A 17,375-nucleotide genomic window follows, 5' to 3' on the forward strand; every position below is an offset into this window, starting at 1 on the left:
CCAATAATTATAAAAGTGCTACATGTTTTTTTTAACTTATCACATAAAAAATAATGTGGTCCTCTTGTAGCTATTAGATAAGCCTTTGGGGGTATTTCCCAAGGGTCAAATTAATCCTTTCACACAATTTTAATATACATATGTTTTTTGGTCGGAAAGTGGTGATTGACACTCAACAACTCCATTGGTCGTCCAATTTCTTTTGTACTTGGTCCATGAAATATAGTTATTTTGTTTGTTTTCTAGCTCGTACCATTTGAATTGACAAATTAGTTGCTAGAAATGGAAGGATGATGACCAAAATTTAGTGGTTTTGGGTTAATTATGTCAGATGCCTTGAGAAATTTGTGAGTTAACATATATGTCAAGTTCAATGAATGTTTATGTTTGATAGAGCAGTTGAAACATGATGTTTGGTCCGCTGTATGATTTAAAATATTAGAGGTGTAACGTGGCCACCAACTATAACTTTGGATAAAATCGATCCTATGATTGGTATTAAAGCCAATATCACCGGTTCGATTCTTATTGATTACAATGAGTGAAATTATTGAGACAAAGATTGTTAGATTGCAATAATTAACTCTGCTTGATAGAGCAATCGAAACGAAGTGATTGAACTGTTGTACGATTTAAAATATTAGAGTTACACCATTACCATCAGCTATAACTTTTGGTAAAACAACAAACGTTTGGTTTTAATATNTGATCTAGAAATGTATAATGCTTAATGGATCGGTGGAAAATTTTGTGGCTATATATCCATTTGAAACTCAACTTGATTTAAATTAAAGATTTCCACATGTCATCATTAGTTCTTTATCATAATTAATTTACTAAAAATTTTAACTAATCTTGGCTTTTCTTGTTACTGTCAAGCATCAATTTCTTTGCTTTAGATAGTGTACGATAAATAATTGATGCATATATTATTTATATATACCATGATCAAATTATCATATTTTTTTATTGACCAATACCACTAGTCTATGTATGCTTGCACGATTTTTTTTCTTTATAGCTTTTAATTAATTTTTTCGAAGTTAAATCAATTGAGAACTTATATTAAGTATAAAAAATTTTAGAGGTGATTTTTCAGAAGATTGTTTATAATGAGTTAGAGTAACTATTTGAATAATATAGTTTGATTATTTTAGTGTGATATCATTTTGTAAATTATCAAGGGTTAGAGTAATTCTTATAGTTTTTTTTTTTAAAGAGAACAATAAATTATTTTATTCATAGTTTCTTGTAATTTGTTATCTTGTGAATTATTTATAAGGTGGATTAGTTATTATAGTAGAGGTATTTTGGAAATTTTAAAAATTGATAAACTATGATAAGTGAACTATATATCTATTAACTCCAAGTCTCAATATATATAGTACAATATAGATATGCAAAACTATAGATTGAATCATCATTTGAAATATAAGATTTTGGACCCACTTTTCTTCTATTTATAAATTAAAATCATTCCATTAGAACACAAACTTTGCATTTGTCCCCAACCAAAAAAGGCACTCCCGACCAACCTTAAAATTCCTTATAAACCCAAACATTTGAATATATATCTCCTAGTAACTTCTTGCATTGGCCAAGAGTCATTGAAAATATGGCAGCAAATGATGTCCCATGTTGTGAAACTATGTTTTGGGTATATTTGGTAATAAGTGTGTCCCTAGTTTCTTTCGCCGGCCTCATGTCCGGGTTAACTCTAGGACTCATGTCCCTTAGCCTTGTTGATCTTGAAGTCCTCATCAAGGCCGGTCAGCCGGAGGACAGAAAAAATGCCGGTGAGTCCTCGTTAAACATCAAGAATTGTAATTTTTTGCATTCAATATATATATATCGATCAGACTGACTATACAAATATTTCAAGTATATATATATAACACGCGAGTTCTTGATAGGTTTTCTAACTCGTCAAAATTTGTTGAATCCATCCATGTGCAATGACACTGTATTTGGTTTCATCATCTCTATTGAAATTTTTGCAGAAAAGATTTATCCAATTGTGAAGAATCAGCACTTGCTACTTTGCACACTACTTATATCCAATTCCCTGGCAATGGAGGTATCTGCATTACATATAAAATCAATTTAGATTTTGAATTTATAAATCTTTCAACTAACATATATTCTTTTTTTTTCTTCTTTTCTCGTGCAATATAATTAAAGGCCCTTCCAATTTTCCTTGATGCTCTTCTTCCTGCTTGGGGAGCCATATTGATTTCAGTTACCCTCATACTTGCATTCGGAGAGGTACATTATCATAATGCATGCCTTAAATATTCTACAATATTTCGTATTCCGGCGAAAGAGTAATGATCATTCAATTAATATTTAATAATAATCACGCTTACACACACAGTATGTCTGTGTATACCTTAAATTTAACATAACATGTTTCCCAAATTATATAAAGTTAATCAGAACTTATGATGTATCCACCGTTTGTTCGAATGATGTGATGATGAATGATGTATAATATATGAATAATACACTAACACACACACACACATATATATATATATATATATGTGTGTGTGTGTTTTTTTTTGTTTGTTCTTGATTCAAATGGGCTGCACGAGAGAGAATCTAGACTTAACTTAAAATTTGGCTTTTACGGGTTGTAAATGCTAGATTTCAGGTAGGCTAAATGCCTTCTTCTATTGCACAATAAATGCCAAATTAATAAGGCAAAAACTTGTGTGAGACGGTCTTACGTGTCGTATTTTGTGAGACAGATCTCTTATTTGAGTCATCCATGAAAAAATACTACTTTTTATGCTAAGAGTATTATTTTTTATTGTGAATATCGGTAGAATTGGCCCATCTCACAGATAAAGATTCGTGAGACCGTCTCATAATAGACCTGCTTAATTAATAATTAAGCTATGGTTGTTTTTTTTTTTTTTTTAAAAANTCTAACTCGTCAAAATTTGTTGAATCCATCCATGTGCAATGACACTGTATTTGGTTTCATCATCTCTATTGAAATTTTTGCAGAAAAGATTTATCCAATTGTGAAGAATCAGCACTTGCTACTTTGCACACTACTTATATCCAATTCCCTGGCAATGGAGGTATCTGCATTACATATAAAATCAATTTAGATTTTGAATTTATAAATCTTTCAACTAACATATATTCTTTTTTTTTCTTCTTTTCTCGTGCAATATAATTAAAGGCCCTTCCAATTTTCCTTGATGCTCTTCTTCCTGCTTGGGGAGCCATATTGATTTCAGTTACCCTCATACTTGCATTCGGAGAGGTACATTATCATAATGCATGCCTTAAATATTCTACAATATTTCGTATTCCGGCGAAAGAGTAATGATCATTCAATTAATATTTAATAATAATCACGCTTACACACACAGTATGTCTGTGTATACCTTAAATTTAACATAACATGTTTCCCAAATTATATAAAGTTAATCAGAACTTATGATGTATCCACCGTTTGTTCGAATGATGTGATGATGAATGATGTATAATATATGAATAATACACTAACACACACACACACATATATATATATATATGTGTGTGTGTGTGTTTTTTTTTGTTTGTTCTTGATTCAAATGGGCTGCACGAGAGAGAATCTAGACTTAACTTAAAATTTGGCTTTTACGGGTTGTAAATGCTAGATTTCAGGTAGGCTAAATGCCTTCTTCTATTGCACAATAAATGCCAAATTAATAAGGCAAAAACTTGTGTGAGACGGTCTTACGTGTCGTATTTTGTGAGACAGATCTCTTATTTGAGTCATCCATGAAAAAATACTACTTTTTATGCTAAGAGTATTATTTTTTATTGTGAATATCGGTAGAATTGGCCCATCTCACAGATAAAGATTCGTGAGACCGTCTCATAATAGACCTGCTTAATTAATAATTAAGCTATGGTTGTTTTTTTTTTTTTTTTAAAAATAAGATGGCAATTTTCTAGCGAGCAGTAGCCCACTATTGCTCCAATCATATCACGTCCTCGTATGAATATTATAATACTTTATAATTTTAATATTTTGTAGAATTTAGTCAAATATTAAATTAAATTAAATAAAGATGAATAAAAAATCAACGTCTTATTCTTTGTACCAAATGATGAGTTAATAATTCCTTGTATCACGTATCATGTTTCGACACAGCCTAGGACGTTTTGTGTTTGCACTGGTATAATTTGAATTTATCAGGGAAGTCAAAGTGCACACTTTTTATGCTACAGGCTTGTTAGCCTAGTTGGCACCAAACTCCCAGATGTTTTGGGTTCAAGACTTTGGTAATAATAGTTGTGATATCTGATTATAGATTATTGATACAAATTATGTATTCATACATATCGCATACCCATACCCATACCCATACCCATACTCATACTCAGATGGGGTATTTTGTACTTGTGTCCGTTGTCACATCCATGCTCAAGTCGATTTATTCATAATCTCATTCTTCTTTTCGCGCAGATTATACCTCAATCCGTGTGCTCTCGATATGGTCTGAGTATTGGAGCAAGATTATCAGTACTAGTAAGATTGCTGGTGTTAATAGTTTTCCCTTTATCGTACCCCATTAGCAAGCTTCTGGATTTGTTGCTTGGGAAGAGACATTCTGCTTTACTGAGGCGTGCTGAGTTGAAAACCTTGGTTGACATGCATGGAAACGAGGTTTGTATTAATTGATTTTAATAATATGGGAAATACCATATTTACAGAACTTCCTCATAAGAACATTTGTGATAAACAATTGAAGATAAAATAATGGAACACATGATTTCCATAGACACGCATAGGCTCATACTTCGTTATTTACCAATCTACATATGATGATTACAACTCAAATATTTTACACTACACAGCAGTACAAAAGCTATGTTTCAATCATCGAACCAAACAATCAGTCACTCGGGGTGGTAGCAGAAAAAACTGCTAACAACAAAACCCCATATGAACATGATTGGACTACTGATAATAAGTTTTGAGTATTGACTTGCTTCACTAATGGCGGCATAAGCGAATGTGGATCTGTTGGAGCCATAGTTCCCCAACATGTTTAAATTATGTATGACCCCATATTAATTTCCATAGCCATTTTTGGATATAATGAATCTCTGATGTCAGGCTGGAAAGGGAGGAGAATTAACCCATGATGAAACAACCATCATTTCTGGAGCTTTGGACTTGACTGAGAAAACTGCTAGAGATGCAATGACACCTTTGTCTAGAGTTTTTTCACTTGATCTTAATGCTAAACTTGACCAGTATGCAGCAAGCTCTCTACCCTTTTCTCCATTCAAAGTTTACATTCTTGTATTTCTACTAATATATCTGTCCTCAGTGAAACTATTGATCTGGTCATAAGCAGAGGCCACAGTCGTATACCAGTATACTCGGTTTCTCCAACAAACATTGTTGGCCTCGTTCTGGTAAGCAAAACCAAGCAGTCTTAAGTCGAACCGACAAAAAAAGATTATTACCTTAGAAAAAACGCTTTTCTCCGATAGGCACACGTTATTAGCATTTCATTTAAAAAAATGGTGGGCAAGTTCATTATGTTAATTTTCCTAACCACCGTGAAAGAAAATCTTGATTCGTTAGAACCTAAGTTGGTTTTTATATTGTTCTTGAAATGACAATAGGTCAAGAATTTGATCAAATGTCGGCCAGAAGACGATTTCCCCATCAAAAATCTTACCATAAGGAGAATACCTAGGTACATCATTCCAACAATTTATATTTATTCCCTTCATTAATATTTTACTTACTAAACCGACTTCAAGACTTTCACCATATTATATCAAACTGTAACAAACTCTTCTTGTTTTTGGCGTGACAGATTCAATGAAAGTCTACCATTGTATGCCATATTGAACCAGTTTCAGAAAGGGCAGAGCCATATGGGTGTTGTTGTAAAGAATGTCAGTCATCTCAAGGATGTAGCAGAAAGTATGCCCCAAAAATCTAACGAGTCGAAACCGAACATCAACTCCAACTTAGACATAATAATTAGTGTAGAAAAGTTAAGTTCTTCCCCTAGTACAGATGAAGAAGTTCTTGGGATCATTACAATGGAAGATGTTCTGGAAGAACTACTACAGGTAAACTAAGTTCACACTAAATTAAATTTTCCAAGTAGATGCTTTATTTTTTCTCCTCAATAATATCTAAAGCTCTATGTGCTTGTATGTTTCTTAAGGGACCAATACTGGACGAAACGGATGAATATGTTGACGTTCACAACAAGTAAGTTAGATTCAATCGTTAACCTCCTTCATCAAACGTACCAAGATTAATCTATACTATGTACCAAAGAAGAATCCTTTAGAGTAACCACTTTTAGTTTATTTGTCATGTCTCGTTTTGTTTCCTAAAATACTCCACCATCGCCATTTTTTATCTACTTAGGTTTTTTTCTCCATTTTTTAAAAGACTAATCCATTTACTATTGTTCTGAACCAATAAATTTTTTTTATCATACTGCTATTTTAATCTCTTCATGTGTTTGTTTAACTACCTAAAATACACATCACTTTAATAATGATATAGTTTGATGTTTAAAATATCAAAATATTTTATACACATCGTTACTCTTGTTTAATGAAAGAATTTACCTCTTTGTGTGTTCTACAGGATAAAGATTAATATATTAACTCCAGTTAAATTTGGACCCAAGTCTCCGGGAGTGGCATCACCTTCTCACCTGAATTGGCGAAGCCCAACTGGATCTCCCTATTCTTCTAGCCCTCAGACGCCACTCTCCTATCATCAAACAGCTACCACACGTTCGCCACTCTCTCCGTATATTCAATCACCTGTTACCAGACCAAGTCATTATCCATCATTAGGAAACTCAGTGACAAATTCTACAAATGGGATTGCTCGCCCTCGGTGCGGATCACCATCCACGTATCAGGTCAGATAACATAATATTTAGACAAAGTACACAATGTAAATCCAATTACGTAAGTATATTCTGTGATTTCCGACCTAATTCCTAAGTATTTAAAGTGAAAAATATATATGCATTCTTACCCGACTAACAGCAAGTCTAGGTATGTTAACATTACATGGTTTCTTGATTTATATATGCCAAGGATGATAAAACTCCATTAAGAATAATTGATTCCCATCTGATGTTTAAATCAGGTTTCGAGGAAATCATACGAGAAGCTGAGAAATCCGGGCAGTTGATAATTCCCAGATGTAATGCGACTACACTATTTACAGCAAGCTTTGCCAATTGTCGGGATTATTCCTGTGATGTTTTGAAGCCGAAAATTTAAAAGAGAAAATCTTGGTTGTAAATTAGTGATGCTATTTAACTTAAGCAAAACATTCTATTGCCACCATTCTGTATCAACACTACCTGCTGAGTTTTGACTTTTTAGACAAGACGAACCACCACTGTGCTAAACTAACAAGTAAGATACACAGCACTTTGACACAGATAGATGCATAGAAAACTTTTAATACACTTAAAATTTGAAAATCCGGCAAAATGCTGCTAGATGATCCCTCTGATTGCAATATCCTCAAGATTGGATCTTTGCAAAAATAGATAGACCGTAAACATCACCCAGAGGCATGGAATTTGGTTTCCCAAAAGTTGAAGGTGTCTGGTTTGACTCGGTTTGCAAATGTAATTTATCATCTTTTCTCACATAAAGAATTGTGTGGGCCAAAAATATCTTTTAGCAAAATTCCAATCAACTCATAAATGGGCAATTCTTTTAGCATAAAACAGAACCATTCGTCTATCTGGATCAGAATTCAACCTATCATAAATGACAACTAGTGCACAGACACATTTCTCTCAAAAAACATTAACATATAACAAGCTGGAGAAAAAGCTATGAAAACTGTCACCATTCTCCAACAAATCACATTTCCACTCACAACAGACCCGTTTTCATGGACACAAAGCAACCTAAATCTCCACAATGACAGTCGTGGGTTGCCATTCCAACAACCAAGAACATGGAGAGGGTGCACGGCTGGGCAAAGGGGTTCACCGGACCGTCAACCCCAGACACAAGACAGCCCAAGAATAAAGAAAGCCTTGCAAGAAAAGGTAACACAACTAGAAACAATGAAAGCAGCAGAGATTACGAAGAAAATGATGATAAAATACCTGAAATTGTGTGGAAGAGAATGATTTCGAGAATCTTGGCGTACGTAGGCGTGCCATTGTTAACGAGTTTCGCTTTGCTGCAAGCTTTCAGCATAATAAAAGAACAAAAATTGTGTGATCCGCTGATTTGACGAATTTGATTACTTTTGGAGCCTCGGCACTTGGGATAGCTTTTGGCAGTCTCTCAATTATGAACCTATTTATCATTTAGAAGGTGTATTCAATCTAGAATATTTATTGATTTTTAATGATTTTTCTAGATTTTAAAAGTTTAGATGTATTCATTTAAGATTTTACATACTCTATAAAAGTCTAATGATATTCAAAATAGACTTTCATATGGTTTTAAAAAGTCAAGTGATATTCAACATTGACTTTTAAAAACTCTGTAAATGTTATTCAAATTTTCAATAGACTTTTAATAATTTCATGGAATTCATTAACATACAAACATTAAAGCTTAATATACAACTATAAATTGTCAAAAATTGTATTTGGTTCAACCCAAAGATTTGGATGGATTTTTAAAACTTCTAACTTATACACAAACTATTTAAATCTCTCTCCGTCGTTTCACATCACCTCTCTTCACATCACATCTCTTCTTATCTTCTCTTCTCTCATCTATCTATATCATTCTCTCAAATTTTCGAAGTGTATCTCTATATATATTTTCATCTTTTCTTTTAAAATTTTTTCATTTTTTGGCTTATTATTCATTTAATAATTTATTTTAATATCATAGGAAATTTTGTATTCTAAAATTGATTTTGTGATTTTAAATTTATGATTTATACAAATTAATGTAATATTCAATAATAATAAAAGATGATAAAAAAAATATCGTTTAATTCTTAATAATTGAATAGCCTCACAACAACCATGATTTTATAAATTCTTTTTAGCATTTTCAATTAATATATAAGCTATGATATTTTTATACAAAATTATATCCAGACAATGCTAAATAATATTCTTTTCACATGTATATTATCAATTCAAAAACAAGATTACAAATTAATCAATTGATAAATTTTAAAAAATTTACAAACATGCATACAAACCCACGTATATACGCATGTAAGGATTAAATGATTTAACTTTTAAATAAGTATATTTATTTATTAATATAAATATTGAAAAATTATTTCAAACTGAATATGTTATATATGTCAATTAATTATTGGTTCAAAAAAATTACTAAAAAACAATATGTTATAATTAAGTACAAAATTTATAAAACGCTATAAAAAAGATTTCACAAAAGTCTATAAAAATCTTGCAAAAAAATCTACATGAATCCACATAAATCTGTGAGAATCCATAAAAGTCAATAAAAATCTATCAATTTCATAAAAGTCTATCATTTGAAAAAGTCATTAAAAATCATCAAAACTCTGAATTGAATACACCTCACTTAATTTAAATGAATTATTTTTATAATTAAAAGTATTGTGCACGACACGTGACCAAAAATAACACGTGAGAGAATTATTTTTATAATTATTTTTATAGTTAAAAATATTGTGCACGGCACGTGACCAAAAATAGCACGTGAGACGATCTCAAATTATTTTTTAGGTATGTGAATCCGACCTGTTTCCCAAAAATAACTTGCGGGAAGGTCTCACGTCATTTTGTTTGTTTACTTTTTAGATGAGACTTTAGAGACGATGATTTTTCTTTTTTCTTTTTTTTTTGTACTAGTTAGAAGTAAAAGTGATTGGGTTATTTTTTCCATTTGATATGTATTTGAGCATAGCAAAGAAATTTCATCGAAGAATGGCGTCACACTCACGAAATTAGACACAATCATGGTTACACTTGATCAAAATCGAAATCGTAAACTTGAAATTGAATTTGGGAGAGACCGAGCCTTTGGCTCAGTGGTCTAATCCGGGATTCCCTTGTGAATTGCCCGTATTCGATCCCCACCCCTTAGACTAGGACTCTAAAAAAAAAAAATTTAATTTGGGAACTAATTAGAGTTGAATTTCAACTGGAGTTGCATGGAGAGCTACGACTATTTAACCAAACGCACATTCATGTTTTTTTTTTTAAAAAAAAACATTCACATCAACATCTATATTTCTATGTTATATTTTATTTTATTAAGAGTAAGTCTCTTTTGAGACGGTCTCACGAATCTTTATCTGTGAAACAGGTCAATCCTATCGATATTCACAATAAAGAGTAATATTCTTAGCATAAAAAGTAATATTTTTTCATGGATGACCCAAATAAGATATCTGTCTCACAAAATACGACCTGTGAGACCGTCTCACACAAGTTTTTGCCTATTATTAAACATAAACCCCTTCTATAAATTTAATTTTGATATAATGATCTATCTTTTTATTTGATATCAAATATACCCTTAATTTTATGTAATTTTAGATATTGTAAAAACAACTCTATCATTGTAAATATATCATGATATAAAATTATCTCAATCTAATCCAAATCTTATCAAGTTTCATCTCTCATTCAAATATTATTATAAATCATCATAAATTTTTACAAATATTCTTAAAAAAACGTAATCTACAAAGTTTTAAATTTAACTTAATCTCAAACTTTTTTAGACAAAAAATAATTCAAAACATTTTTTTAGTTAAGAATTATTCTTAATAATGAATTACATGTATTTTGTATAGTCAAATAATTATTATTTTTTTTGAAGAAATATTGAAATAATTATTTGAGTGTTCTGTAATTATCTCTAACATAAGAAGATTATTAAACTTTGTATCAACATCATAATATTTAAATTATCAGAATTGATTTTTTTTTTATTAAAAAGAAGAAAAACCCATGATTCGCTGGTGATGTTTATCAAAAATTCGAAATCCAGAGATCAATATCTTGATCAAGAACAATACATATATATATTAATCTCTCTTCCAATCTAAACAATCAACGCCACAAACTTCAAAAAAAAAAATCGTAATGGCTTTCAATGTATCCTCCATTGGCCACCAGCTTTCAGAACCAATATCAGTCTTGGGAATGAAATTATGGGTTGTTATCGTAATCGGCGTTTTAATAATCCTGCTTTTAATTCTCACCTTCGTTCTTGTATTCCGGAAACGCAGGGAAAACAGCACGAAAGCATCAAACCCGGGATTGCCGATCAATCCAAGTTTCATGGATAAAAGGCTGTTATCCGTTAAGAGATGGGATGTTGAGGAGAATATGGAGGAACCAGAAAAACAAGTGATGTATTATGATGATCATCAATGGCCTGGGATTAATGGGAAAAGTATAGCTGGTACTAGTGATGTGGAGGACTTGAAACAAGTGGTGTTGGATACCGGATCCGTGAACCGTTGGACTTTGAGGGAGATTGAAGAAGCTACTGGTGGACTGGTTGACGAGAATGTGATCGGGAGTGGCGATCATGGGATCGTTTTTCGCGGTTTATCGATCGATAATACTCAAGTTGTTGTTAAAAGACTATATAATAGCAGGTATGATTAAGAACAGCCGAAAAAGAAGATAAGAGCTGACATGACAAGCTAAAAAAGATTACAATTTCACGCGTGATCTTTTTTTTAAAAAAAAAAAATTCAAGTTTTTATGCATGGAATTGATTGGATAACCCTTCGAGGATCCATTGATTTGTGGGCTAATAAATTGACAGGAGTAGAGTGAACGGATTTGTTAGAGAGGCGGAGGCAATGTTGTTGATTAAGCACAAGAATTTGGCGAGGTTGATGGGATATTGTGCAGAAGGAACATATCGGTACGTAATACGTATCCTTCCCTTTTTCATGACTATTTGATATCAAAAACTCAGAATACAACTTAGTGTATCCTGATGCGATTAATTCCTATATATCTTCTAAAAAGCTTGTTTAACTTTCAATGAAATTACATGATTTCGCTAAAAAAAAAAAACAGATTTATATCATGTAATTTTTGTGCCCATCCATGGGTCATACGGCCAAGTCTGGTTATCTTGTAATGCGGGTTATGTATGATTAATTTCATGTCCCGACTGTAACTAAATTTTTGAATCTTTATTGCATATAATCACGTATCTTATTTGTTAATGGTTAATATTGTTCGTTCAGGTTGCTGGTTTGCGAGTATGTAGACAATGGGAATCTTGACCAGTGGCTTCACCAGTCGATAGGCCAAGTGAGCCCTCTAAGTTGGAATATACGAGTGAGGATTATCATAGGAATCGCAAAAGGGTTTGTTAATCTTTACTGAATATAAACTTCTTTAATTTGTTATTGCATTTTTTATCTCCTTGATCTACTAGGCGAGTCAAGAGTGGCCGAACGAGGCTGGCGTCACCGACGCCTAATTTTTTTTTATTTTATATCATCATCTTAATTGAAATTTTTAGTTTCGACAGAGTATTCCTATCTGTTATATGATTTTCATTTTCCTATGGTAAATGATTTGTAGTTCTCTTTAAAAACTATAAAAATTTGTGGGTTATAGTACGTATATGCGTATGCATGTGTGGTATAAAAACTGCAAGATATGTTTGATTTATGCACAGTTTGGCTTACCTTCACGAAGACATAGAGCCAGCGGTGATTCATCAAAGTTTGAAATCAACCAATATATTGGTTGATAAACAATGGAATCCTAAGATTTCTGATTATGGGATGACCAAGCTTTTAGGACCTGAGTGGAATCATGTCACGACTCCTTCGATGGGAATGATAGGGTAAATATACTTTTTCTTCCCTTTGAGTTTAAGAATCTTTTATGCATTAAACTTCTATGTATTTAATATTTTAATAAATGAATTTCAAATTACACATATCTTGGTGTATTTAAAATCGAAATTTTTAATTTGAAATCAGTCGATCCAAGCACAATAAGAAATATTAAGTATTATGTTGCCTATGTAGGTATATTGCACCGGAGTTAACGAACACGAGTTCAGTGAGCACGAAGACCGATGTTTACAGCTTTGGAATTCTTGTAATGGAGATTGTATCCGGGAAGAATTCGACATATTCGACTTTAGGGGATATAGAGGTAAACCTCATATCCTGATTTTATAAGGGAAATATCAAATTTCTTGCATTTAACAGCTTGGGTTCTCGCAGGAATATTTGGTGGATTGGGTAAAATCCATGGTGTCAAACCAAAAATACAATCTCGTACTCGATCCTATGTTGCCTGAACCCCCACTAATGAAGGAACTAAAACGAATTCTTCTTATTGCTCTTCGGTGCGTGGATTTTGAAGTCGAAAATAGGCCGAAAATGGGAGATATTATCCATATGTTAGAGCCTCGTGACTTGTTGCTTAGTGATGTAAGTATGCTTCATTCATCGAATGTAACGAGTTGTGAGATGTGATGCATGTGATCAATAAAAATGAAATATATATATATTTTAATTTTAAAATTAAAGTATTCAATTTTTAAAATTGAAATGATTTCTAACATATTAAATTGAGTTGTTAAACGACATTTTGGAATTATTAAAAGATTTCACTAATATATCAAAAGTTTGTTTAGTATATGGTTGTTTAATATCGAGGTTTAACTTTAATTAATAGTATATATTTTTTATGAAACTCCAGCTTATTAATTTCAGTATGATATATCCTTAATTTGGGAACTAAGGACCTTCAATTATGTCAACAAAAAATTTGAATTGTCATATTTGAAATTTCGAAAAATTTAAAATTTAATTTATCGTCTATATAATATATGATAGGGGTGTAAGTTTGGTGGTAACACGAAATATTTAAATCAACATCATAAAATATTATATTTGTTTCTTGCAGGAACGTATGGTAAACAGACAGACTTCTAGGCGTATCTCCTCGAAAGAAGATCACTTTTGAAATTACGGAAGATTTCTAACATTTTTTTTCTAAAATACATGTCAATTTAAAAATTAGAACAAATTTGAAATTGAAATTTTCCAAAACTCACACACACCCTTTTCTTTGATCATAGCTTGACCTTTTCAGGAAAATATATTTATATACATTTGGTTTATTTAGAGTTTATATATTTCATATCTAAGTCCACTAAATTAATTGTTTAGATTATTTTCAAACCATGACTTTTAATAATTATATTTTCAGTTTTTTATGCCGTAAAAACTATTTTGGAACTCATTTTGCAAATCTATATATTATTTAAATGTAATACTTCAATCCAAATGCAACATACTAAAAAAAGAAAATAAAATTTAAAAGTAAATGAGACAGGACGTGAATAGTTAGAGAAAATATAAATGTAAGGGAAATTAATTTAATTGATTAGGAAGTGTTTTTTACAGGAGAAGTTGGTGAAAAATCCCCAATCAAAATATTTCTTTGGGTTCACTCCCTACCACAAAATTGTGGTACTATGTCATACAAAATATGGTACACTTCATGTGGAAATGTGGTACTAAAGGGACTGAACACAAAAAAAAAATCGACGGCTGGGGACTAAAGCCTAATTTCCCGTTACGTCTAGGAAATGATTATAAATATGTTTTGAGGTGTTTTGAGGAGTGTGGTTGGCTTTGGGTTGAAATTTTGAGGGCCATGTGTAAAATGGCTAATTAGGGTTTGCAGGGGCAAAATAATCATTTCGCACCCGAGTCGAGTTAGTAGTCCTGGCAGCACCATGAATACAAAAATTGCATGTTTAAAATGTATATGATATTATGAACATAAATTTTTATTAAAATACAAAAATACGTTGCAGGCGTGATTTTAAGGAAATTTACGTATATGCATTATTTTTTATAAGTGACAAATATGATGTTATGTTTTGAAGGATGAGAGTTGGTTGTGACTAATACGAATATTATTTTTTAATATGATGTTATGTTTTGAAGGATGAGAGTTGGTACCGCGGTCATTTGTTGATGGATCTATCGATTAGAGATGATACGAAAGTCACAACTAATGAATATAATTCAAATAAAGAAAATGAACACGTATACACTGATGTGATGAGATATGTTATGGACATGTTATGCTTTGACACGCTATGTTTAAGTTCATATTTTTAAGATCATGAAATGTATGTTAATCATAGTATTTTTTACTGTTGCATGTTATAGATATGTACTTGTTATGACAATTCAGGTGTGTTGAGTCTTTAGACTCACTAGGTGTGAATGATACAGGTGAGCATATTGATGAGGAGACTGGAGGCGCTGAAGACTGAGTAGGCGGAGCTGGATGTTCGCACGCTAACCCGAGGACCATACTTTTCTGTATTATACGTTTATGAGTTAGGAGTAAAATATGGATATTTTTATACATTTTTATCTTTATATGTTGATGGCTTGATAGGACTTTGCATGCTATCTATTTGAATTCTTTTAAACTACAATATTTTTACCCAGTAGTTGAGTACTTTTTAAAATGTGTGATTGTCGACAATTATTGCATACATGCATTTAAATGTATTTTTCAAAAAAAAAAATTCTAGTAGTATTTTAGTAGTAGATGTTTTATAATACATCATTTTATTCGAGATTTGGTTTAAAAATGCATAATTCGAGTAGAATTTGTTAGGACTGAAAACCAGCTGGCTAATATATTCACGAAATCTTTTGACTTTGAGAGATTCTTAATCCTCGGAAGTCTCTCAGTATGTGCGTATGATAACCACACACCCATGTTGTCATTGGTGTTGCCAACACCGAAGACAATACCATTTTTACATGTCTATTTTCAGGATGATAGGCATACTGCATAATCATAATCATCCTATTTAAGTGTGTAATGTGTACAAGTGATGGCAATCTCCTAGTATGCACCCTGATTGAAATCAATCTTCCAATCAAGCTTTGTAGGTGTTTGATGCTCAATCTGAATCATTAAATAATTAAAAAATCTTGAGATCTTCTTGATCATGTCTAATATGAAAATGGTGATTTGAAAAACTTGAGTAGTTTTCTGAAAAACAGAAAAGATAAAGAAAAGAAAAATAATTAGATTAGAAGAAAATGAAAAAGCTACCTAGAAGAGTTTTTTGAAGATCGTTCTTCTAGTGTGAGAGCTACCACTTCTAAGTCAAAATAGAAATAAAAAAAGCTACCTAGGGGAGTCTTTTGAAGACCATTTTTCTAGTGTGGGAGCTACCATATCTAGTATTGACTCATAAACATTAGTGTTGCCAGGAGGTGTTGCCAACACCTAAGTTCAAACACAACACAATTTATACATTGTCTGACATTTTGATAATTCATCATATTAGAGGCATATTTAGGACATGCATCTTGATTTTGTTTCATGAATTCAGCATGTACAGTGACATATCAGTATTTAACTTATGACGGTTGATAAAAACCTTAATTACCCAAACTTTGAATTAATGTGACTAATTATGTCAGTGGGTTATAGTAGATGTGAAGTTATAATGATATTATCCTTGAAACTTTACTGGACAAGGTTGAATCATTTTTTACCATTTAAACTAGGGGCTAAACAGTGATTAGGAAGTGGAGTTAATTTCAGAAAGTTACCGTTAGAGGTAAATGTACGATGATGCTTAGAAACGGAGAAGGGATCCTTGTTGATTTTATTGCCTTATACCTTAGGTTTATTTAGGTTGTGACTTATTAACGTATTGATCATTTTACTGTCACCGCATTTGCACCCTTTTTCTCGCACAATCTCATTATCTCTGCAAATCTCTTTTTGCTAAATTTTGCCCCAATCTTTCTTCCACAGATACTGATGGCTGATAATCAATTTGATCCATTGGATATCCGCAATGAAATTGCTACCAGCCGTGGTGTTCTACCCTCTATGCCAACACCACCAGCAACACCACCAACAGTGCCCCATGCTGAAAATACGTTACAGATTGTTGATACTGCCCAAGAAGTCGTTCCTTTAGAGATTATTGCTCCAGGCGAACCTGGAAATGCATATGATGTGGATAATCCGCCTTTATATGGCGTTACCCAGGCATTTACTCCACCACCACCAAGACGCTGATCGAAACATCAAGCAGGGTATGGACCATATTTTACTCTTGCGAAAAAACCGCGTGTCTCTCCCTTCTCCACAAATGTCCTCGATCCAAATTTCTCTTCGGGAGATGACTCTCATGATGATGATTTTGATCCGGTTGCACGCCCACGACCTGCTGTTGCCCCGAAGCCGTCCACTTCTTCTTCTGCAACAAAGCTTGAGGACATTCCAGATCAACCACAAGAGGTTGCTTTTTCTTCAGAGGATGAACAGTCCCTGGAAGACTACCTAAATAGTCTAAAAGAAGCCAAAATCATAAAAAAAGCAGTA

The 17,375-nt window shown here is 32.3% G+C and overlaps 2 protein-coding genes and 1 long non-coding RNA gene across 6 annotated transcripts; 2 read left to right on the forward strand and 1 right to left on the reverse strand.

Moving 5' to 3' along the window:
* The first annotated feature begins 1,440 nt into the window (after positions 1 to 1,440).
* On the forward strand, positions 1,441 to 7,351 carry LOC140982775 (DUF21 domain-containing protein At5g52790-like). Of its 2 annotated transcripts, XM_073449468.1 has the most exons (11): positions 1,441 to 1,796; positions 2,001 to 2,077; positions 2,182 to 2,265; positions 4,472 to 4,672; positions 5,126 to 5,265; positions 5,343 to 5,430; positions 5,644 to 5,717; positions 5,841 to 6,102; positions 6,201 to 6,247; positions 6,635 to 6,917; positions 7,151 to 7,351. In XM_073449468.1, exons 1-11 carry the CDS (start codon positions 1,616 to 1,618, stop codon positions 7,193 to 7,195), a joined length of 1,482 nt encoding a protein of 493 aa, XP_073305569.1. In that variant the 5' UTR covers positions 1,441 to 1,615; the 3' UTR covers positions 7,196 to 7,351. The 2 variants fall into 2 exon arrangements, with proteins under 2 accessions (XP_073305569.1, XP_073305568.1); XM_073449467.1 differs by lacking the exons at positions 1,441 to 1,796; positions 2,001 to 2,077; positions 2,182 to 2,265 and adding exons at positions 2,961 to 3,089; positions 3,194 to 3,277.
* Positions 2,954 to 8,313, reverse strand: LOC140982777 (uncharacterized). Of its 3 annotated transcripts, none has more exons than XR_012176352.1 (3): positions 8,136 to 8,313; positions 4,574 to 8,062; positions 2,954 to 3,093 (listed from the first exon to the last, which is right to left on the reverse strand). It is a non-coding gene; the product is annotated as an uncharacterized lncRNA (long non-coding RNA). The 3 variants fall into 3 exon arrangements; XR_012176350.1 differs by lacking the exon at positions 2,954 to 3,093 and having other exon boundaries at positions 4,410 to 4,647; positions 6,705 to 8,062; XR_012176351.1 differs by lacking the exon at positions 2,954 to 3,093 and having other exon boundaries at positions 4,410 to 4,647; positions 6,697 to 8,062.
* LOC140982776 (probable serine/threonine-protein kinase At1g01540) lies at positions 7,944 to 14,050 on the forward strand. The gene is made up of 8 exons (XM_073449469.1): positions 7,944 to 8,075; positions 11,231 to 11,605; positions 11,779 to 11,880; positions 12,212 to 12,334; positions 12,652 to 12,822; positions 13,010 to 13,139; positions 13,211 to 13,420; positions 13,899 to 14,050. The coding sequence occupies exons 2-8, from the start codon at positions 11,283 to 11,285 to the stop codon at positions 13,956 to 13,958; spliced, it is 1,119 nt and encodes a 372-aa protein (XP_073305570.1). The 5' UTR covers positions 7,944 to 8,075; positions 11,231 to 11,282; the 3' UTR covers positions 13,959 to 14,050.
* The last annotated feature ends 3,325 nt before the right edge of the window (positions 14,051 to 17,375 follow it).

The sequence above is a fragment of the Primulina huaijiensis genome, chromosome 8 (assembly GCF_012295235.1).
Source record: "Primulina huaijiensis isolate GDHJ02 chromosome 8, ASM1229523v2, whole genome shotgun sequence".
Taxonomy (NCBI): Eukaryota; Viridiplantae; Streptophyta; class Magnoliopsida; order Lamiales; family Gesneriaceae; genus Primulina; species Primulina huaijiensis.

Excerpts from the sequence above, each read along its gene's own strand:
- LOC140982775 (XM_073449468.1), top strand. The coding sequence starts at position 1,616 with ATGGCAGCAAATGATGTCCCATGTTGTGAAACTATGTTTTGGGTATAT. Across the intron at positions 4,673-5,125 it reads TTGACATGCATGGAAACGAG|GCTGGAAAGGGAGGAGAATT; the intron begins GTTTGTATTAAT and ends CTCTGATGTCAG. Across the intron at positions 6,918-7,150 it reads GATCACCATCCACGTATCAG|GTTTCGAGGAAATCATACGA; the intron begins GTCAGATAACAT and ends TGTTTAAATCAG.
- LOC140982776 (XM_073449469.1), top strand. The coding sequence starts at position 11,283 with ATGGATAAAAGGCTGTTATCCGTTAAGAGATGGGATGTTGAGGAGAAT. Across the intron at positions 13,140-13,210 it reads CGACTTTAGGGGATATAGAG|GAATATTTGGTGGATTGGGT; the intron begins GTAAACCTCATA and ends GGGTTCTCGCAG. Across the intron at positions 13,421-13,898 it reads GTGACTTGTTGCTTAGTGAT|GAACGTATGGTAAACAGACA; the intron begins GTAAGTATGCTT and ends TGTTTCTTGCAG.